Source organism: Amblyomma maculatum, chromosome 4 (assembly GCF_055883805.1).
Source record: "Amblyomma maculatum isolate TAMU_Amacu chromosome 4, ASM5588380v1, whole genome shotgun sequence".
In the NCBI taxonomy this organism is placed as follows: domain Eukaryota; kingdom Metazoa; phylum Arthropoda; class Arachnida; order Ixodida; family Ixodidae; genus Amblyomma; species Amblyomma maculatum.
This window is the reverse complement of record NC_139347.1, coordinates 54,369,114-54,392,762: the sequence shown is the minus strand read 5'-3', so window position 1 is coordinate 54,392,762 and position 23,649 is coordinate 54,369,114. Positions and strand designations below refer to the sequence as shown.

The 23,649-nt window shown below is 48.0% G+C and overlaps 1 protein-coding gene across 3 annotated transcripts in view; it reads left to right on the top strand.

Moving 5' to 3' along the window:
- Positions 1-19,218, top strand: part of Jupiter (microtubule-associated protein Jupiter) — a 69,374-nt gene extending 50,156 nt beyond the window's left edge. For 2 of the 3 annotated variants that reach the window (XM_084601533.1, XM_084601534.1), the window contains exons 2-4: positions 13,344-13,681; positions 14,788-14,850; positions 18,520-19,218. In XM_084601533.1, the coding sequence (XP_084457659.1) occupies positions 13,344-13,681; positions 14,788-14,850; positions 18,520-18,593 (475 nt within the window). In that variant the 3' untranslated portion in view covers positions 18,594-19,218. The remainder of the gene's footprint in view (positions 1-13,343; positions 13,682-14,787; positions 14,851-18,519) is intronic. The other variant, XM_084601535.1, reaches the window with a different exon arrangement.
- Positions 19,219-23,649: the final 4,431 nt, after the last annotated feature.

Below are 23,649 nucleotides of genomic sequence, written 5' to 3'. Positions count from 1 at the left end.
CGGACATGTCACTCTGTCGTCTCCTTTGGGTAGGAGGCATTCATCACTGGAGGATAGCACTTCTCGACTGGAAGGGTGGACAAAAGAAAGAAAGCACTTCCTGCTATTTCCCGCAGGGGGACGTTTCTTTGTGTTTTTCCAGACGTTCTCTTGACAGGGTCAATTTGGCATTTGCAGGTTGTCCACAAAGCAAAACATGCTTACAAAACAGGATTCCTGGAAACAGGCTCACTTAGAGCCATTGGACCATCACCACATATTCACAAAACTTATCCATGCCCACAGGCGAACAATAGAGCGCGCAATTGCGGATGCTTGGTCGTAACAGCCTCCTCCCCCGCCAGAAGAGTCTCGGAGGGCAGCAGTCCCAGCTGCTGCATGAAGAGACGACTTAATGGTCTGCACGTGAACGCTTGAAGCTCGCTGTTGCTTGTCGCGTTGTCTTGATTGTTGTAGGCCAAATTGCTCGAGCTGTCTGAAACTCAACCACATGTCGAAGCAAGCACTCGGCTCCCGTCTGAAGAGACCAGGTCAAAAGAAAACTGCCATTGTTGTTCGAGAAAAGCCCACTCTCAAGACGTTCAGGACCCACGTATTCCTAGAAAACCAAACGTGCTGCTTTACATAGTCACACATATACAAGCGCACGAAAAAAAAAAAAAACCTGATTATCAATTTGGATACATGGTGAGGAACATCTCGGACCGCTTAGAAAGAGCGGCTAAGCGCGTCCGCATTCCCATTTAACTTCCCCTTTTTGTATCTTATTTCAAAATTGTACTGCTGTAAAATCAAGCTCCACCTAAGAAGGCGACTGTTCTTCGATGTCGCAGTTTGCAGCCAAGCCAGGGGACAATGGTCCGTCTCTACGGTGAATTTGGCCCCTCCAAGATAGCACTGCAATTTTTGAATGGCCCATACAATGCAAGCGCACTCTTTCTCTGACGCGCAATAAGCCCTCTCTCTAGAACTCAGTTTTCTGCTCAAGTAGAGCACGGGGTGCTCATTACCGTCGTCATCTCTCTGGCAGAGAACAGCACCTAACCCTCGATCACTGGCATCACACTGGACCGTGAATTCTCGGCCATAGTCTGGAGCTCGCAATACCGGACGGCTAATCAGCACAGCCTTCAGGTTTACGAAGGAGGCTTCCTTTTGTTCGTCCCAGACTACATTTGTCGGTTCTGTCTTGCGGAGAGCGTCGGTCAGAGGGCTAGCCAAAGATGAATAGTTAGGGATGTAGTGATTGTAGTATCCCGTCAGACCTAGGAATGCTCGAATTTCCGTCTTCGTGCTCGGCCGCGGGTAGTCTGCTACCGCAGAAATCTTAATCTCGCTGGGTTTCCTGAAACCTTGACCTACATTGTGACCCAAGTAGTCCACGGTCGCCCTTGCCAGGCAACATTTCTCGGCCTTTACGGTTAGTCCAGCTTGACGCAAAAGGCTCAGTACAGCTCTTAGATGTACCATATGGTCCGCCCATGAGTCGGAAAAAACCGCAATGTCATCTAAATAAGGCACCGCGAATGTTTCACACCCATTTAAAACCCTATCCATGAGTCGGGAAAAACAAAATGGAGCATTTTTGAGCCCGAAACTCATCATTGTTGGCTGGTAGCTGCCCGTCGGAGTGACGAAAGCCGCGTATCTGCTGGCGCGTTCAGTGAGCGGTACTTGCCAGTAACCTCGAGTAAGGTCCAGCGTAGTCACATATGCCGCTCTACTGACCTGTTCTACTCTCTCCTCAATATTCGAAATGGGATACACTTGATCCCTGGTGAGAGAATTTAGCTTTCGGTAGTCTACCACAGGCCTAGGGTCTTTACCTGGAGCTTCTACTAAGATCATAGGCGAAGCATAATCGCTTTCCGAGGGTTTTATTACTCCTAATTCCAGCATGCGAGTTACTTCCCTATCCAGAATTTCTCTTTGCCTTGGAGAGAATCGGTAGCACCTTGATCGCACTGGCACGTCTGAAGTCAGCTCAATATCGTGCTCAGTCAAATCAGTCCTGCCTGGCCTGTCCACGAAGCAGGCCTCAAACTCTGTTATTATCTCGCCCAGATCGGACAGCTGGGATTTCTTTAGTTCTCCTCTCTGCTCCGTCTTTTTGAGAAGCTCCTGAGCGTTGCTTCCTTTTCCGCTGAGGCAAATCAAGTTATCCCCCACCTCCTCGGGAAGGTTTAACGTTAGATTTACCACGGCTTCCTTCTGCACATAAGGCTTCATAAGATTGCAATGATAAATGCGCACTGCTTTACGCCTATCGGGGATTTTCACTGCGTAGTTAGTGTCAGAAAGCTCTGCAACGACTTTAGCAGGTCCTTCCCACTGTACTTCGAGCTTATTCTTGGGATCATTGGCTTGCTCCATAGCTAAGTCCTCTCGGGTTCCACTTAAAAGTCTCGTGAGATTACTAGACACTGGCGGCAAGAGGTTACTTTCAAGAACGTCCTCATTCCGTGTCTTATCAAGCTCACTTTCATGTTGACTTATCTGAGATGCCTCGCTCTCAAAGTTTTCTGGCCCGCTATTTTCCGCATTTACCACTGTTTTAACTGCCGTTTCCTCCGCTGTTGATTTTTCTGAAATGAGCAGTGTAGCTAGTTCTCGCGCCTTTGAACGTGTTAAGGCCTGCACATTTCTGTCTCCGAAAATCAGAAGGCAAGCTTTGACCTTCTCGTAGTTGTCCGCGTCCTCCTTGTTTAGCCGCGCGACAACCTCCGCTGCCTCGCAGGGCAGAACCGTCAATAATCTCTGAGACCACGTGTCTCGCTGGAAGGACAGTTCTTCGCAAGTTCGCTCAAAGTTACCCAGATACAGACCGATATCCCCTGATATCACATATGGCTGCATGTACTTTGACATCTTGAAATCTGCCTCCTTGTTGAGACGAGGTACCGCTAGCTGGGGACAATCGCCCGACCTCTTGCTCAACTCTACTTCTAATTTCCGGAGCTCAATTTCTAGCTCCCGCTTTTTTGCTTCTCTCTCAAGCTTCTCACGTTCGTGCTCCCTTTCCTCTTTTTCCCTCTCACGTTCGCGCTCCCTTTCCTCTTTTTCCCTCTCAAGTTCACGCTCACGCCTCTTTTCCTCTTTTTCCCGCTCTTTCTGCTGTCTGAGCTGCTCCTCCTTTTTTTGGGCGATGAGGTTCCATGCTTCACTGAGCTCCTCATCATCGGCTCCCAAATCTGTGATTGCCTTTATAATCAAAGGTTTTCGTGCCAAACCGCTTGTATCAATTCCCAATTCCTCACATAATTGCAACAGGTCCGGTTTCTGCAGCTTTTGTAGGTCCATGATCGCTCCGAGTGTCGGCTACTTCCAAAACAACAGTGCAAACTACCAAACCTAAAGGCGTTTCAACACTTTTTACCAGTTCTAAAATCTAACCCTGTTCTAGAACCTGGTCCACATCAGAAGAAAAGCCAAGCACTCACCCACACATGCGATCGATGTTCCGAGCTGCCCTCTTGGCCGATTGTTGCTCCTGCTTGTTGCTTGAGATGCCACCTCCGATCACAAGGTGTTGTGGCTTGTAGCTTCAGATCCACCTCCAATCACCAGATGTTGTGGCTTGTAGATTCAGATCCCAACGCTGGGCACCAGTCGTTGTGCTTGTAGATTCAGATCCCACCGCTGATCACCAGTTGTCGTGACGCTGGGGCTATGGCGACCCGGCCTTCACTTGGTAGCGTGCAGAGACTCCGGGTTGAAGAAGGACTGAATCTTCGAAGTTGGTAAAATATGTACAAGCAGGTTTACTGGCACTTTGAGAAAACGTATTTACGAGAATATTTACATGAAGAAGAAGGGTACATCAGCAAAATGACAAGCGTTAAGAGTTCATAGCGAGAAGCGACTGGATGAGCCGTTCACCCAGGGCCCAGAGCGACATTTCGTGCTCTGCAGCGTCCTTAAAAACCCCCTATGTCCAGCCCCTCTCTGAAGATGCTGACCAACCAAATCCAGGGCACGCCCCTCAGGTATCGGCATCCAATCGAACACTTCACTGCACTGATGGTCTGAAGCACTGACTGGTCCGGCATTCATTCGTTGGGCGTGATCACTTGTTGGCGGGAAAAGCTTGGGAACGGCGAGGAGAGGAGGTACATTTCTATTCTTCAGCAAAGAAACCACAAGCTGGTTCTGACAAGGGGTTTTACTTCTCAGAAACCCGAGTGCACGTGGCGCCGCATAGGGCTCCCAACATTGTCCCTTTTCGACAATTGCAAATCTTTCCTGCATTCCCGGGAAATCACTTAATGGCCGTATGAGTCATGCTCCTTTCTTGTCCTGCCCGTCAGCGGACATGTCACTCTGTCGTCTCCTTTGGGTAGGAGGCATTCATCACTGGAGGATAGCACTTCTCGACTGGAAGGGTGGACAAAAGAAAGAAAGCACTTCCTGCTATTTCCCGCAGGGGGACGTTTCTTTGTGTTTTTCCAGACGTTCTCTTGACAGGGTCAATTTGGCATTTGCAGGTTGTCCACAAAGCAAAACATGCTTACAAAACAGGATTCCTGGAAACAGGCTCACTTAGAGCCATTGGACCATCACCACATATTCACAAAACTTATCCATGCCCACAGGCGAACAATAGAGCGCGCAATTGCGGATGCTTGGTCGTAACAATCCAGATAACATATTTGAGCGCCGCGCGGCGAGAGGGGTGTGGCATTCGAGGCCGTTTTGACTGTGCAGTCTGGATCGATTATTGAATAGAAATATGCGAAGAAAGAAAGGCTCTTCGTAATATACGTGGTATAAAGGCCTATGCAGAAATATCGAACGCGCCGCAAGTTGTACGTAAGTGCCTCTTGCGTAGACTTGTGTGTATTGTTTTCTTTTTCTTCAAGCTACTCATCTGGTAAGATACCGTGACAATTTTCACTTTCGAGTTCCTTGTTGAAGAGAATTGAGCAGCACTAGAATTATGTGCACAAAAGGCTCGCATGGTTTCCGTTGGCTCGCATATCCGGATACACCACCGTTGAACTAGATTTAAGGTTCGGGCTTTGTTATAGTCTGTTCGCATGGCGTAGCTTGTTCGTGTTCGTCGTCACCCTATCGCGTGGCTTCCCCTAACCGCACAACACCGTTGTACTTAATTACTCTGAATTATGACAAGCAAGAGGCTCCAGAGAAGGCAATAGTCACAATTAGCACAGCATTTCTTCGTTAGTTGCCGCATGTTACAATAGGAAATTTGTATTAGGTTTGTCGTCGTGGACAATTCCTTTAACGAAAAAAAAAAAAAAAAAAAAGGCACAGAGCGAAGTTGCTAGTCGTTGCTGGCGTTCATTTCTGCATATTTGGTGTATGTTGAACGAAATCAAGCCTCTTAAAGACCTTCTTAAAGCTGCGTAGAGTTTAGGACAATCGGAAAAACCATAGGCTATTTTACTGGGGAAAACTGGAGTCACGTAATGTTATCTGGCGGTTGCTGCGCCGGCCGGCCGTCAAATCCTCTTCGCAAAAAGCTTTCCGAGTACTTTCCTCAGAAAGCTTGGCCCGTTCTTTCGGATGGTGCTGGTTCTCAGAAAACTAGCCTCGCAGGCCTCAACTTATGTGGCAGCTGTTTTATGCATGCGTCTGTACTCGAAAATGGCGCGCTGTCACCACGAGACCGCGGAGGCCATATCCCGAACCAACCGGGGATATGAAGAGCCGATGGTTATCCAGCGAGACGAGACAATGCATTTCCATTGTGACAACGGGCGCGCCAGAATACAAATGGCGCATTATTTCCACAGAAAACAGGAAACTGGTGATGTAGCGTTGCCCTTGTGTCCGAGTGTACATACAACACTCGCGCCGCATAGACACGCAGTGTGCTGCTGCTGCTGCTAGCAGGGAGGCCTTGCCGTCTCACAATGACTTGTGCTCGCCAATCCCCGAGTGTGCCTACATAAGGGGTAGTGTGCGGTGGGTCTGAGCTGGCGCCATAGTAGCCCACTCAAAAGGGCACGCGTTGCCTTATCAGATGGGCGCCGCAGGAAGCCATTTATCTTTGGCGCTGCGGCGTGTGTGCGCGCGGGAGGGAGCTTCGAGAACGGCAACTGCATCCCGACGTCCGTGGCTTGGCGCCTTGGCGCGGTGGGCGGCGGATGGGTCTTGAGCGCGGAATTCATTGTGGAACCAGACATAGTACGTAGCGCCAATGCAGGGACAAACTGCAGCGCCGATCCGTGAGCTTGTGTGTATCGTGAACCCAGCAACGACAGTGAGAAGTTCCCATTGTGTGGACAAAGGTTTTGCACTACTAATTACAAAAAAAAAAAAAAAAAGAAACGAAAAAAAAAAAAACCATGATTGGCGCTGCAGGTACCAACGCTGGCTCTCAAAATGCGAATTAACCTGGCCATCGAGCGTGGAGGAAGCATTGTGACGTCCTCTGTCTTGTTGCAAATTTTCGCTTAAATCCTCATCATAAATATTCCCTGTAGATGTTATGGGAAAATATAAACGAACTTTGAAAACAATGAGCTCCTATAATACAACTGGCAGCTTAGCCCGGATTTGGTGCATGGTAGCCTTTGGTTATAATATGCGCCATGAAACCGAACCCAACACGAATTAAGCATAGCCAATCATATATAGTGTCATGGCCAAGCTTACAAACGTTTAGAATAGAGAATCATCTATTTTTTACGCATTTCCGCATTAATATTACGGCTGCTGGCGACAAATAGAAGCGTTTCCAGAATACACAGTTAAGATTAGAGTGAAGCCAACACACATGAATGAATTTTAATTGGGTGCACGTCATTGTTCTATAGCAAGTTGCCAGCAGCCTGGTTGGATGAGGAGCGAAGGCGAAGGAGAACGCGACAGTAGCGCGAGGTTAACTGAATGGGAAATAGACTTTGAAAAGCAGCGAATTTACCAGGCGTAGAACTTTCGCTGCATGGTATGTAACATGAAAAAAAAAAAAAAAAGCAGTTTCCAAAATGAGATTAGGAAGTTGGGACTATTGGGAGACGACGACGGGGAAACTCTTCGCGACTTCGGTAATCGCGAAGAGTTACATAATGCGACAAGCACAATAAACAATCCAAATCTCCGGTCTCCAAGCCCGGTTCACCCCGCCTATCGCCCCGCTCACTTGACGGACTGAGGACTGCCTGTACGTGCTCGGGGCGGCGCAAGACAGCAGCGCTGAGTGGGGAAAAGCCATTAGCAATGGCAAAAGGGAGACGCGTGCTGTAGCAGCAAGTGGAGTCGTCATAAAATAGCGCTTGCGTAGGGACCACCCCCTCTCAACTAGCAGCCTCAACCCCGCATTACACCCCCCACCACCGCGCCCGCCGGCTGTCAACAGGGTGCATATAGTAGACTCGACGGGGCATCGATAGAATCAACAGGAACAACCGACCCACATGTGACTCATGCGAGCCGATGCCTGCGTCACTGCGCGACACCACTGGCGACTTGCTGGCGGCATTTACTAGCATTACACAGTCACCCACCGACGAAAGAGCGGCCGCCATTTCGATTATGCTCCCGTGCCCTGCATATACTACCCGAGTTTGCAAGCAGCCATCGAGAGAAATGCCCGCTTTCGTGTGATGGCCTCGGGTCGTGACGCGCGTTGAAAGCCGGTTTGCATTATGGCTTTCAGTAGCCGCGTATACATAGCGCGTTGCGCACTGTGCCAGTGGCATTTCCGTTTACCTTGAACCAGGAGCGCGGCTGCATCATGTGATGTGATGCGTGACAATACAATGACAGGGTCAACTGGCAAGCTACGCGAAAAAGAGCAGATGTTACTTGTTTGGCAAGCAACAGGGCGAGAAGCCAAGGCTGCGGACTGCACTGAAAATGGCAGAAAATACTGCCCCATGTTTCCTATGCCTTTCGTTAGCTAAATGTGTAGTTAATGAGCGTATTGATTATACCAATATGATATGTTCAGCACGCAACATTGAAAGTTTGGTGTAGGAGCACGTTTGATAGTGAATCTTAGGAAGGGTGTAGCATGTAGATTTTTGCTCGCAGTGGGTATGTATTGATTTACTGTGTAATCTTTTCAAGCCTGGAGCGCTTTAGAGGTTGTGAAGCCGACGTGCAGAGGTCACGGAGTGGCTGTTTGTCTACGACTGCGGCTCGTTTTGCACGCTGCATTATTCGCACAATCGCTACTTTCTTTCTTTCTTTCTTTCTTTCTTTCTTTCTTTCTTTCTTTCTTTCTTTCTTTCTTTCTTTCTTTCTTTCTTTCTTTCTTTCTTTCTTTCTTTCTTTCTTTCTTTCTTTCTTTCTTTCTTTCTTTCTTTCTTTTCTTTCTTTCTTTCTTTCTTTCTTTCTTTCTTTCTTTCTTCTTCTTTCTTTCTTCTTTCTTTCTTTCTTTCTTTCTACTTGCAACAGAGATGAAGAAAGCCTACGCCGCTGTCTTCTTCGAGCGTTTCCGTTCTCAAGTGTCGAGAGACATGCGTTGAAATTGAAACGCTGCCATGCCGTTTCAGAAGCCTCAGAGGCCTGACCGGAACTCTTTTATCAAAACGCCTATGCGCTGCCATCTCCCGCGCTACTGTGACCCCCTACGGTTCGACCGCTTCTGGGGAGTACGATTTATCTCCTTGCTTATGTTCTACTTTCATTCTCTCTCTCTCTTAGCTCATTCCTTCTTGGAGAAACCGAGAAATCCTGTACGCGTGCGTGAGCCAAGATAGGCATAAATCTCGCCTTTACGCTTTCCACCTCCTCGCAAGCTCTCTGCTTCGCCGGCAAGCTGCAGCAAGAGCTCCTACATCTTGATGCCTCACCGGAAGAACCATCTTTCCTTTTTTCTTTTGGACGCAGAAACGACAAAACTCACGACGAGCTGCACGTGTTAGTCATCAAGTTTTAAAAATCCGGAGACTAAGACGATCGCCCCATGGTACAGTTATGACGACAAAGAAGACTCGGGGTAGACAATCAGAGGACAAAATGTTTACCTCGCCAGCCGGTAAAGGGTAGCAATATATGGGATAGTTGACTCATTACGAAACACGAAAGCAGCGCGTGTGGTTTGTCTTCCTTTGTTTCTAAGCGGCTGAGGCAGGAAACTAGCAGATTTACTACGGCTGTACGCAGAAGGGGCATAGAAAGAATAATCAGGAAGAAGGGAGGGGGGGGGGGTAGAATTCACAAATGCTGCTGCTGGCTGTGCCACCTGTGGAGCACCCGTTCCGAGAAAGCCAACCCCACAGAGACGCCGGCATGGTCAGACCACTCATTGCTCAGCTGCCGGCTGCTGTTCCTCCTCCTACGGCTGCACCGTAATAATCGGTCCCAGCCGCCGGGCAGCGGGCGACACCCGGCTCTCCTAAGTCAGGCTTAAAAAGCGGGCCGGTGCAAGTCCCTGACTCACGTGATCCCCCGGAAGCCAGGTTCGCTCACGTGCGCGTGTAATGATGATCGACCCGTTCGCCGATGGGGGGCTTCCCTCCCCGCCCCTTCCTCCACACTCTCTCTAGTCTCGTTGACCGCCGCCTCTCCTCCCAGACCACATGCCTCCCCAAGCCGGCGGCGTATGAGTCAACCGCGAGGGTCTGGTGACACTAAAGTTATATGCGCGCCCTTCTTTCCTCCGTCGTCCCTATGTTGAAATCGAATCAACCGGCCGCCCTCTCCGCCCCCGAGGGAAATCAATGCGCAGCAGTTCTGAAAGTGCGAATAAATGAATGAAAATAAAAAAGTCGTCGAACCGTACTACGTTGAAACAGGCGCATAGTTTTAGAGCAAGGGGTGATGGAACTCGTCAGCATCCTGCGTAAATCCGGATGGCCACGGTGTAGGCGTAGGATGTCGCTCCACAAAGCCTGCGCATGCTGTTCTTGAAACCTTGGTCTTGTTCATTTATCATTTACTTTTCTTTTTGGAGGAAAAATAGGGGGGGGGGGGGGGGGGGGGGTATAATGGGATACCTTAATATTTCAATTCAAGCAAGGACAATAGGCTTTTCCCAGATCGGAACGGCCATGTAAGCCTAGATTTACCGTTGCGCGGAGGCAGGTGTGAATTCACGCACAGGAAATGTACCGATTACATCAGTCTGAGCCATACGTGCCAACCCACTGCAAATGGGATGTTGGAGTGCATACAGATAGGACCGAGAGCAGCTATTGTCGCATGCACCGGCAGAACCTCGAAACTTCGAGCAGACAGAAAAGCTCGGTTGTGCTCCTCACTTCACAGTGCGCTTTCTTTTGGTAATTTTTTGTTTACTATTGCGAAGTGGGACGTCCTTTTCCTTTCACTCGATCACCTAATGGATGATTACAGTGTGCGAGAAAGGAGGTAGCAGTTGGTATGATTTTTCTGCGCCCGAGTTCAAGAGACTCTGGCACGCTTTTATGATAATGATATATACCGCATTACCCTGTTAGATGGGCATCCTGCAAGGACTATTGAATCGAAAGACTGTAAATCGCCATCGAGCTCAAAGCAGCTGCAGCAAGGTTCAGCTGTTGCTGCCAGTTAATTTGATGACATGCAAGAAGTCAGTTTACAGGTTTAAAACTTGAAAAGGTTAAAAACCATTGTTTATTTGTTAGAGTAATATCAATCACCGTTGGAACGTTGGAACGTATTGCTTTGTTTTAAACAAGCTGCACATTCATGCACTTTTGAAGAATCAGGGGCTGGTTGTTTTCGTATCACTGGCGTCCGCGGTATTATGCTTGCCGTGGCGTTCTTTGGCAGATAAAGACACAACTCAAATTAGACTGGACCAAGGGAGGATTTATGGGAGGGGGCATTCTCCCTCTTCGAGAAATTTCATATAAAAAAACAATTGTTTTTTCGGCAAAAATGTTTAACAACTTAAGATGGTTTAACTGACCTTCCGCCTCCCGTCCCCAATCGCCTTCTCTAAGAGTGACCCATAAATTCGCTCATAGATTGGACGATGAGAACAGACAAAGCAAATCGAGTATCGATAGACCCAGCGTTGTCTGTCTCAATTACGCAGTGCCTCTCGCCTGTTTCATACGTGCCGACTGGATCAACAAGGTGTCCTTTTGTTTTGTAGTGTGGCGCACAACTTATTTCTGCAAATTGAATTCTATATGTTGAAGTTTCATGATTATTCAACGGTCATACTATTCTGGTTTTATTCCCCATCGTTTGTTGCGAGCTCCCCGCGTCTGAAAGAGCGCGCAGTAGCGGCACGAAGGGCTTCGTTACATCAAATCGATATAATTGAGTTCCGCGATGCTTCCCTGATTCGGTATATAGGCAGGCTACTGACTCGATGTAATTGAAGCTGCCCTTGTAGCAGCGTTCAGTTGTCTGTTGAATCGACGGAGTATCACTTCGAGGGCGTTCAAAATGCCCGTGTTAGTCGGGTATTGTACTCATCTATGAGCATATATACAGGTCTCTGACCTGCAATGCTGCAAAGTGGCTCCTTTGTGAAAGTGCGCTATTATTGGGGCAGCCGGTGCGGCGACAAGAACCACCAAGCACGCATATATTCAGCCGAGTTCAGCGGTTTCGCTGCGAAGGACACGGCTCTGAATTACTGGGCCATATAAATCAAGTGATCCCTAAATACACGACAACTCTATGGTCTGCACGTCTGCACAGCGACCGCTTTGAGGTATGAAAAGCACGAATTAAGAACCGCTGCCGGGCGAATATGTATAATCAAAGCAGGACCACAGCAAAAAACTTTGGACAAAAGGTCTTTTGCAGTCTATCATCCTCGACTGGACAAATGAAGCCATCACCCAATCCTTAATTGTATACTATAGACGGTGCCCGAAACGCTCCCGTTCCAGCTGTTTCAACGCGAGATGCGTAGTGCTCAATGACAGAGCACAGTTTGCTGTCCGCTTTGTCACCTATGCGGAAGAGAGAGACATCAGCGGGGACAGAGAAAGGAGAAATGCTCGCTTGTGGGACCCAGCGGCCTCTCAAGAAGAGGGGTGCGTCTATATACACATAAGCCGACGCCGTTCCACTTGACTCTCGAGAACTCTTTGAGCCCGCGGCGGCTGCGTGCGGTGAAAGCGGTCGCTGGAGACAAAGGCAACGTGTAATTACTGCCTTTGACTCAGAGCGCACGCTTCAGGGAGCGCGCACACTGAAGTCAGCTGCCGGCAACCCGTAGAGGCGCACGCGTGTGTGCGCATGCGTCTTTTGTTTCCGAAGGACGGCTAGAGAGTCCCTTTTCCCCGAAGCAAGACACGCCCGCCTTCTCTCGCCGGCGGATATGGACAATGGGACATCGCACACGGGCACCGGAAGCTCATTCTTACTTCCTTCCGGCGACGCTATTTCGCCGCTCCCTGCCCGTGTTGGACGGCATATAGCTAAGAGTGCTCGTCGTTCTCCGTCAGCTAACCCTAGGCCGAGGATGAGCGAGGGCTCGCGTAACAATGGCGTCTGTTTAGAGGTTTCGGCTTTGCTTTTATCTTAGCTCCGAGGTATATTCTAGGCACTATATCCGAGGCCAGCACGTGTAAAAAGGATGACGTGTCTCTGTAGTCGCACCGACGCCGCCTTTTAATCAGCTAAGACGGAGAAGATGTGCCGTACCGTTGGGTGCGGCAATCTCGCGAGAGCGCCGCTTCCCCCTGGTCGTCCTCTTGCAAGGACCTCCTTTGTATACTGGCGAGTTGCGCAACTCGGAGATACGCATTGTTGTCATATCCAACGCTTTATCTTTCTGCCATCAATCATGCCGCTGTCTCACACTGCCGACAGTGACTTTGCACGGCTCCGAGAATATAGAGCTAGGCATCTGCGCGCCTGACGAGCACAGTGTGGACGCAGAACTCCCGAATGGCGACTAATAATGGAATAACGAGGCCGCCTTCTGTGCATAATCATCGTATCTGTTTTGAACACGATTTATGAAACCTTAATGTACGTATACGTTCGTGCCAACGTGAAAAAAAAAAAAAAAAAACGAGAAAAAAAGTGACTGCTTTATACCGCGTACCTGAGCCGGTAAAGTGCAACTGGTTATAAACAGTTTGGAGGCCAGGGAAAAAAAAAAGTAAAAAAAACCAGCGGGCTTAATCCCTAGCTTCGGCGACCGCGCACATAGCAGCTTCGTGCAGGGTAAAATAACTCACGTGTTCTATCAGGCCCCAAACTGTTTATTGAGCTGCAGGAGATGAAACTTATCCAAGTGCTTTGCGGAACACGGCCTGGATGCTTTATAACAAGGGCAGCCGTGTTGCGAATATTTGCGCTCGCATTGTTCGAGTCGAACGGAAGCAATACAGTTCCCATTCTGTCGATGTTTTTCTGCGTGCTCGCCATGAATTTGCGAAGGCAATTACGGTTTGAAGAAACATGCCCCCAGAAGCTCACGTTTCGCTCTCTGTTCTTATCTCTTGTCACAGGGTGATCAAGCCCCCCGGCGGCGATGACAGCGACATCTTCGGCGTGCGGTCCCCGCAGTCGGCCGCGGAGCCGAGCACGCCGCGCAAGGTGAAGAACTACCAGCAGTCGTCCATCTTCACGCCCTCGGAGGACGACCTGGTGCCGACGACGCCCTCCAGCGGCGCCAGTACACCCACGCGGCGTCGCATGAGCGACAACAGCCAGGAGCGCCTGTTCGGCGCGGAAGACATGCCCACGCCCCGCCGCGTCGTCGACCGCATGAAGTCCAACATCTTCAGCGAGCTCGACTCGCCCGCGCCGCCAGCCCCTGCCCCGACTTCAGCCTCCAAGAAGTTTGGTGAGCACAACCAGGCGCCATCGGCTCTACACGGGCTTTGTTCACCTCGTCGAAACTAAATGCGAATATAGGAAAGACACGAAGCGCTTTTTTTTTTCGACAGTTTTATGATAGCGAAGAAGAACCAGCGTGAGTTGATAGCAGAGCAACCGAGTGTCTGCTGTGACCGTATGACTGTGACCGTCGCTGGCTCGGTGTTACTCAGTACGCATTGGCAACAGACAAGGAATATTCTCCGACAGCGATTAAGTCACGCCTGTATAGGTTCTCTCTCTTTTTTTTTTTCATACATATCAAATTTAAAGCCCTGAAGGAATTTCTGCAAATATGCATGAGATCGTTAGGCACGCTGCATTGAAAAAAGCATGGAGCAGAAAACAGCGTCCCATGTTTCGTTGTCAATCTGAAATGCATGATCTGAAATGCCGACTGTACTTGGCTGGTCTTTGCATCCAGTGTTGCCTTGTATGACAATTTTTGTTTGTATTATTATGCAAAGTGTCGAGCTTAAATTTCGGAAATGCTTGTTTAATGCGTTACTATTACGATTTCTTTCAGTGCTTATACGTTCCGAACAATCATGTGTTTGCATTTTTTTTTCTGTGTATAAACATCGTGCGTTCAAATCTTTTTTTTTTTTTTAATGCATGCTTAATCAGTGAAATAACAGCAAAAGACTACTGTAAGCTCACAACTGCTTTAAAGCGATTCACCACTTATTATGCTTTTTGCAAGCAAATTACTGCTGGCGCCAACTGCATGTGTAGCGCTAAACGAAGTTATTTCAAGCTTGACCAAGGAACCTTCGTATCCCATACTAGGGATTTCTGTGCCCTGACAATGTATACTGTTGCCGAGCTGTAAGCCTGTTTCCTAGGCTAAACGTTCACGACATATGTGCCTCCAGGACACCATTGTCGGTGACTGCAGTGCATACCCATAACAAACACAGGCATTTATTTACATAATGGAACTGCACATCGCGCGGGGGCTGCACGCATTGAGACAACACACATCTACACGTGCTACACAGCATCGAATCGCTGCTGCATGCTGCGCTTTGTGGGCTGGCCCGGCTGCAACGAGTCTTGCACGCTTCCTTGCAGTGTCCCGCAACCCGATCACAGGCGATGTGTACAGTGTGAAGCGAAATGGCTGCGGCGGCATGAGTAAGTAACGCCAAGCTGCACCTCGTGATCGCGCACGAAGCACGGCCGACGAGGCATCGCGCACGTGGTCGAAAGCATTATTCCGTTCGAGCTGCTACTTTCACGCACGTGTGGGACGACCACCCGACACCTTTTGGTGGGAGCTTGTCAGAGAGGTCGAAAGCAAAAATTTAGTGGGTGTTAATGACGCCTCAGTGAGACCCCCTCATGCCGCGCGATGCCTCATCTAAGTGCTTCACTGAGATTCCCGAAAAGTGGCTTCGTTCTCGAAGAGTACAGCTTAGTTGCTTATTTTTTTAGTATTGATGAATAGGCCCAAAAGAGTGAACAAGTGTCTCCCTATTTTCGTCGCAGACAGTGCTATTTTGTGAGACATATGAATCTTTTAAGCCATTTCGTTCTGGCAGAGAAGCGTTTCCTGATTCCTCCGCGTGCACATTTTGTGCTGATCTCGGCGAAAAGTAGAACAAGTTCCCGACGACCCCTGGCGCTGCATGGTTATACACAAACACAACACACACACAAGAGAATTAAACCAAGACGTTCACACGTACAGATGATGCGCTCACTACCAACTGCCTGTTTTTGTGGTACGAAGAAGAAGAATGCATCACAAAAAACGTAGGATCTTGGTTTAATTCTCTTGCGTATGTGTTGTGTTTGTGTATAACCATGCAGCGCCAGAGGTCGTCGGAGTCGTATAGCTAACTATAGCTCGCTCGCAAGTACTACTGAGTATAGAACAAGGCCTGAGTGAAAATAACTAATGTTCTGCTCAGTATCTTGATGTTTCATTGCCATCGTTTTCGCCATGAACAGGTTTGCAGTCGTGCCGACACGGTAAACTTCTATCCAGCAGTAAAACTTTCTGATGTGCTATTGGCTCATTGTGCGGTTTGCGGATGTGTATGTCACGCATCGGAAGCGACAAAAGATAGCAGAAGGGTGGAAAAAGCGCTTCTTTCGTCCTTCTGCGTGTCTTTTGTCGTCTCTGACCCGCTACATGGTATACAGCCACAATCACATTTAAATTAAAACGACCCTTTTGTTCTTAATTAAAAAGAGAGAAATAAAGAAAAAGCTCGGCTAAAATGCTAAAGTATCTAACACGCAGGCAAAAAAACTACACTCAGCCCCCTACAGTACACATCACGTGCACATCGGTCGCGAAGGCTCTGCCTGCAGTTTGCTGTTCACTAACGTTACCTGCGCAAACACGCACTCATTTCTGGCGCAGCCGCATCGCTGGGCTCACCATTTGTACACCGGCAGTGGCGCTGTCATACAGCCGACAGAAGGAGCCATGCTTTCTTCTCTACTGGGATACGGCGCTCATAAAGCATCTAATAATCTTTTATTTCATGTTATGTAGCTCGCACATCGCGCATTCTTTTCGAAGAAAACCGTCAAACCGTCGTAATATCAAAATTGTACCACGTTTGACGCATCCATCATACTGCGAGAAATCGCAAAGGTGACATCATATACGTTAAATGTCACCACCTTTGCAAGTCAACCTGGAAATTTTCGCTTGGTTAAAGGGACAGTCTACTCACTTTCGACAACTAACCAAGGCCTACTATAGCGAACAGATAGAATGCGCAAACTGCTTTCATATATCCGAAATTCGTTATACAAAATTTCGACAAAACCTTGCACAGGAGAAGCGCCATTTACTCAGTGAAAGAACGGCAAATAGGGAGCATTTTCCTGAATTCAGCCATTCAAAACACAGTCAGCGAGCGGTGATTTCGGAGGGCAAAGGCAAGCACAAATTGGCGGTTAGGTTGGCTTCTCCGCATAGCACGCGGCTGCGGCAGGTCAAACGTGAGGGCGGCTTCCTCGCATTACAGCGGTGTGGCGTGAAAAGTGGAACGCCAGAACGAAAGCTATAGCTGTCCACTTCTGTGACAACCTACGTGAGCACGGCCGGGATGGCTGCCGGAAGGATACAACCGTCCATGCCGCTAATTCTAGGGCACTATCGACCGGTTCGAGAGCCGCAAGCGGGTGCCCACTGCCCGCCTACAAACTGTTCACGCCGCTTATCATCTTCCGCGGTCCTGTTGCCAAAGTCGCGGGCAGTGAGGCGCCATAGTGCGAGATGAAGCGTGAACCGCGGCGCGATCACTTGCCGCTACACCGTTAGTCACTTGCGTAGGGAGGCAAAGTCTGCCGCCTGTAATCCGAGGGTCAAGCTAGGCACTCGGCAGTTCGTTACGTCCGTTTTACGGCAAACCGCGTTCGATATGTAAAATGCAAACTACGAGCGTTAAAAGTATTTAAGCACAGTTCGATATAGCCAATGATTCGCAATATTGGTGCTTGTTATATATCGAAATTTGACTGTATATTGTTTTCGCGGTAATCGAAAGGTCCTTGCCGAATAAGCGAATACCCGGCTGTTATTGTGAGAAACACAGGGAACGATACAGAGCATAATTTTTTATGGTCATTTCGCTCTCTCGTGGTAGTCAGCGTCAACTAACCTGGTATTGGGTTTGCCGCGACTGCAGTAGGCCTGCAGTGGCGCGCAGTGGTGAGGATGAGCGTGACATTAACCATTATACACTGTATAGGTCTTAAAGCTACAATTGAAAGCACTAAGGTTATTTTAAAACGCTATATGTTATAGACATCGGCAACCGCTTTTGCCAGCAGAAACGGTGCAAGGAACAGCACCGCTGGCAACGCAGTGACAACCAAAAAAGAAAAAAGAAAGAAGAAAAAAAAAACGCCGAATGGATGATAAAAAATAATGTCTCGCGAGAAACCGTGACTAGTGTCAAGCAAAAAAATTAAGGCGCCTGAGGTTTCTTTCTGCACGAATAACGCTATGTATTGGGTTCAGTCCAGTTCATTGTGTGCAGTATATCAACTGTTTCCCGATTAATTGGAGGGCTACGAACATTTAACGCAGCATGGCTCAACCGTCGTCCTTGGCCGCCTCACTTTCTTCGTCAATTTAAAATGTAAGCTCTTGCCGAAACCACGAATTCTACCTTTGCTATTGTCATTGCAGGACAATATTGACAAGACTACGCGAATATTTTTTTATACCCTTATCGAGTTGTAAATGTTTGACTGAGCATGTGATGTCCTCTCTCTTGTAATCTATACGCTAGAACAACAAATGGTGCATTTCTTAAAGCACGGTAGATGGCGTCATCGCCGTAGCTACGCACGAAAGCTGGTTCTTGTAACGTTGGTTATTGCCCTGCGACGGAAGGACACTGTTGAAGGAAGAGAGCAGGAAGATGAGCCAAGGCATTCATTCATTCATTCATTCATTCATTCATTCATTCATTCATTCATTCATTCATTCATTCATTCATTCATTCATAAATATCTATTCATAAGGATGACCTGAGGCCTAGAGGTGTAGGAGGTGGAATGGTAGTAGGCAGTCGGTTTACTGTATAGTTGAGCACACACATCCGAGATGGCGCCAACTTGCGCAATAGCCTCCAACCGTTCAGCGCATCCCTGCATGGCCGGCCACTAATAGATGACTGCAACGTTTTCATCCCGCGTTACTTAACTCTTGCAGCTATGTGACGATACCGGCTAGTCAGTTATTTTAACCCGTTTGAATATCCTGTTTGAAATATGGCTGGTACAGAGCTGTTCTAACCTCCTCCTCGTGTTCTTTCTCCTGCTCCGTTGCAGACGGTTACAGCAGCAACGGATCCACTTCGCCCGTGGACTCACCCCCCAACGGCAGGCAGTCGGGAGGGCTCTGAAGTGCACAGCTGAACGACACTGCAATGAAGACACTCCGATGAGCCGACGCTTCTTTCCGCCTTACTCTCTCTTCTCAGTGAACGCGCAGACATGGGGGGTGGGCTGGAGGGGACGACAGCAGCGTGGACCAGAGCCGGTCGGCTAAGTAGCGCCATCAGTGTGTTCTAGGTTTATTAGCCAGTCCTTTTTTTTTTTTTTTCTTTTTGTTTCCATGCCGTCCTGGGCCACTTACGGGACAGCTAAGAACCGGTCATTTCACGCCGTGCCTCACATATTTTCGCGGGAATACGAGGATAGCGATTAATAATATTACCGCGAAAATGAACCGTGACCCCGAGGGGCTTAGTCGCGAAAGGCGCGGGAAGGTCTGCGACTATGTGCGTACGAGGCACGCTTTCTGTGTGTTTTTGCTGCCGAAAAAAACATTCACTGAAAGTCCACTGGCCAGTCCGGACTTGTGCGTGAAGTATTTTATGAAGTAATTTGCACAGCGGTCGAATCCACCGGTGTTGAAAAAAAAAAAAAGAGGCACGCGCACGCCACACGCCTTGCGCGGTCTGCGTCCAGCCGCATACAGTATCATGGCGTCGGTGACGAGATGGCCGACAGTGAGCTGCCAGCAAACGGGGGAAGCAAAAAAAAAAAAAGCAACAAACTATATTTTGTGTACATATGACGTGGAGTGGTCGTGACCGTGTGTTCACAGTGAAATGCTGAGAAGTTACAACGAGCATGTGTCATTTTTTTTTTCAAGCGCTTCTCCGACGCAAGCAAACACACAAACGAACGAAACAAAAAAAAACGCAGTACATGTTTTCTTAGTCTCGCCCAAAGCTATATAGTGTGCTCGTTTTCAAGTAGGTATAGAGCTTCTGTACTAGGAGATAAAAGAGCGAAGCCGCGAAAAGTTACTATCTATAGAGCTCTATCCATCTTACGCTTCTATGCACTCCGAGGTTCTTGCCATTCATGTGGACTTCGATGTTAAGGAACCCAGGGAGTTCCTACCATGTACGCCGACCTGTATCGCAACCTCCTCACCTTACTTGTCCTCTTTTCCTTCCAACTTTTTTTTTTTTTTGCCCTTTGCTGCGCTCTGCTCTTAAGATGACGCCGCACAAGAGTATGTGCTGTACTACGATTTGTATCTCGCAGTATTTTTAATAAAGTATTGAAAGCCACACGTCTCTCGACTCAGGCTTGGATGTCCTTTTTCGTGGAAAAAACGTTCAAAAGGACTCGTACGGCTTGTTATTCACAGCAGTCACTGTGGCTAGTTCCTGTTCTGCAAATAAAAGGTAGGTGAGGATCATGGCAGCCTTCTTCGTGTCTGATTACGGCAAGTATAACGAAGTGTTATTTTGCTTACGCGAAATAATTCTTCCTTAGCTAAACCATGCTGCTACGGAAAATTCATTTATTTAATAACGCGATGTGGTTAAAAAATACCGTTCTGCAGAAAAATGGCTGAGATTTAACACTGCTAAACCTAGTTAGTTGAAGTGAAAGAATAGTTTTGCTTGGTTTCGCTTTGGTTAAGCTTAGGTTCAGACATGGGCAGACATGGTTTTGCAGTGATTCAGTTTTGAAGTGTTTGCAGTGTCGTCGTTTTTTTTTTTTTTTTTTTTTCGTGCTGCGAACACTTCAAAGATGGATCAGTATCAACAGGCCCAATCATCAGTGTTGTCGCACAGCGATTCAGTTGTAGAAACTATGGAGTTGAGCACGCCGTCAACTTCAAGAGGGAACACGTGTTGCTGTATCTGTCGTCAAAGGTCAGGTCATAGCCTCCTTTATACTCTGTGCCTGCCAACGCGCCGCACGAACAATAGAGCGGCGCCGTCGAGTAAAGTTGCGCGGTCCCCTCGCTGAGGGCGCCGCTGACGTAGGGGTCGAGGCGCACGGGTACGAATGTCGGCGCGGGGCGGGAGCGCTGTTATTCGCTAGCGGGATAACTGTTCCTAAGCATGAGTCGTGCATATTCAGCATATTTACTTGTAAGGCCGACATCCACTAAGCATAACAAGTGATCATGATACTTGTTAGGCAATAACACCAACGCTATATGACATTTTATGTCAGGCAGTTTCAAGAAATTGCGCATGGCTCGAAAAATTGCATGACTGCTCCGCTACGCCAATGGTAATAGAAAAATTACAATGCTAGTCTATGCTGCAATAAAACAAAATTTAAGAAGAAAGGCACCCGCATTTATTTACACATTTCACAACAGCAATTGTGCAACAAGAAGTACCATGTAGAAGTGGTGTGATGAATAGCTGTCACAAGTAAGGAAAAAAGTTCACGGTGACTGCTGTCACTGATAGCACTTCAGAAGCCAGCTTGATTTACAGATGATTAGAACAACTGCATCGCAGTATGCCATTGAGATCTGTAAGGAGAACAATTTTGGTATCGGCTGTTACTTTCAATGATTCAGCGCGTCGTACAAATCTTCTTTTTTTTTTTTTAACCAGAAAAATAAGGAAATACAAATATACGCGTTGCACCTTTCTATTTCGATCACTCCAAAATAATCGTCACAATAGGCAAAGCTCGTGTATTTTTTTTTTTTTTTTCACAGAATTGCGCAGTTAGCGAAACAAAAGATACTGCGCTGGAGCATATGTAACATACCACACAGACGAGCTAACCAGGTAGGAAGTTCGCATCGCAGTCCAGAAAATACACGTGCACATTTAATATTATTATTACCTTACTGACGCGTAATAAACACACTTCTGGTGCTGTCATTATTTCTCACAGGCCTTAATGCGGTTGAGTGCGAGAAGGGAAACTAACATAGGCTTTGCAAGATTTGGTTTAACTCACTTTAAAGTATTAAAGTAGTCATCTTCACAATGGGTAAATCTTGTGTTTCTATTTTATCACAAATTTTCGTAATTAGCGTATACTGCAAAAAAAAAAAAAAAAAAAAAAAAGCTTCGCAGGAGCACACTAACACACTACGCAGACGAGCTAGGCAGGGAAGCAATTAGTATTGCAGTCCAGAAAGAACAGGTGCGCATCTAACATTACTATTGCAGTATTGACGCTTAATAAACACATTGGTGCTGTTACTATTTTTTACAAGCCTCAAAGCAGCTGAATACTACGCAGCGATCGCCGGAAGGACAAAGCAAAGCTGGCACTTACCAGTTGGTGCCATGCTGTATTCCTGCAGCACCCGAAGGCAGAGAAAAGTAGAAGCATGACCTTGCGCACAGCAGAACAGTCCACGAAACAGCGAGACAGCTGCAGCGCGTGGCTATCCGGACCGATTTGCAACACGGCGCACCCGGCACTCGCCTGGCGAAGGTGACCCTACGTCGCTGTCGCCATCTCCAGCGGCGTAACTTGTCAACGGAGGAGGAGCGGCGGCGACGGCCGCGGAGCGCGGAGTTGACAGGCACAGAGTGTATAAAGGAGGTTATGGTCAGGTGATTGTACACCATAGGTGGTACATGATTAAGCTATATAGCCACACTGCGACCTCTGGCTCGTTGAAGGTCAAACGGGCTGCCAGGTTGACCTTGGCTGACACATGGCGTAGTGAAACTTGCGAATCGAACCTGCCGGACCCTTGGATCCCTAATCAGACACGCTATCCTCATAGGTCACTCCAGTACGTTTGTATAGACCAACACCGTGTTTACAAACAAACGGGGCGCTCGCGGCGCCACAGCCGATTGGGGGTGAAAAGTAGGCTTAGCGCCCATAGGAATACATAAAACCGAAAGATTTCAAAGCAGTTTTCTCAATTCATGGGGCATCTATGATATCGTTATTCGGGGCACGGTAACCGTGAACATCCGAGAACAGATCGTGAAGGTATGAAATCTCATTACCGAGTAGAAGTATTTTTAAAACGTTGCGAAACGCATGGAGGGTGCGAGTTGGGAGGGCGACCCATAGAAACGCATGTAAACACAACTTACCGCAACATTTGTCTCGTTTCGCAGAGCACCAGAAGTGGTGGCCGGTCGGTAAACTTTGGCCAGCGCTTTGAAGAAGTGTGTGACAAAGTATGCTGTGTCATTGCGGAGGCCCAACCTACTTTTAAAACTCCCCGAATAATCTACGTTGCGAGTCCGGACACCCCCACAAGGCTCATGTAGCCAAGTTTTGTTTACAGTCTGATATGCCGCCGCATGGGTTAAATTAGCTTGGTAATACTGTCGCTCAAGTGATACATCCTAAACAGAATTACATTTGAAAAGCAGTTGTGATGCTCCATACGACAATATGGATCGAACGAGAGTCGCGCATTGCAGCAGACGACAGCGCAGCTGGCGATACCCACCGCGGCCGTCTCCAAGGGGCTTTACCGTCTCCAGCTCCGGAGCGCCTGCTAGCGACGGCGCCGGTGGTGCATGGTCGTCTGCAACTGTGCGCGGTCAGTTTATCGTGCTCTGAACAGTTCAGTAAATCGGCAGACTTGCAGCACTTGGTAGTGTGCACTGCAGCCATGTCGGACTACTTGAAAAGTTTCTCGGAATCGGATAAACAGCGCTACAATGAAAAGCTGTATATTGACAGTGCTGTGCACCCGGACCCATTTGATATGCATTAAACACACTGGGAAGTCTTTCAGATGGACGCGGACTCTCTGCAACCAATGGGCAAGGCGAAAATTCTAGTGTATTAGATTTTTTTTTCTCCGAGTCTGTTCACTGACCGTCCAGGCATATATGTCCCTCGAGGCATACAATTATTTTGAATAAGGTGGGTGCACGCAAAGTGATCAACGGGCATATATGCTAGTTAACTATTTTTTCGTTTAATTTCTTTTTTTCCCGTGGTATCGCTATGGTTCTCATATATCGTTCTGAGCTTTCCTCGTCTTTCTTTTTTTTTTTCTTTCCGTATACGGCGCAGATCATGCAGCGCGTGCACAAATCACGTCGGAATATAAAGCCTCTCAAAATGTTTCTTACGACTTGCCGACCCCGTGCATGTATCGCGACGCAACTACATATGCATTAATTGTAGTACTTACCACCTCTACTAAGCCACGGTCGATGTTTTCAGGATGGAATAACGTCATGCCCATTA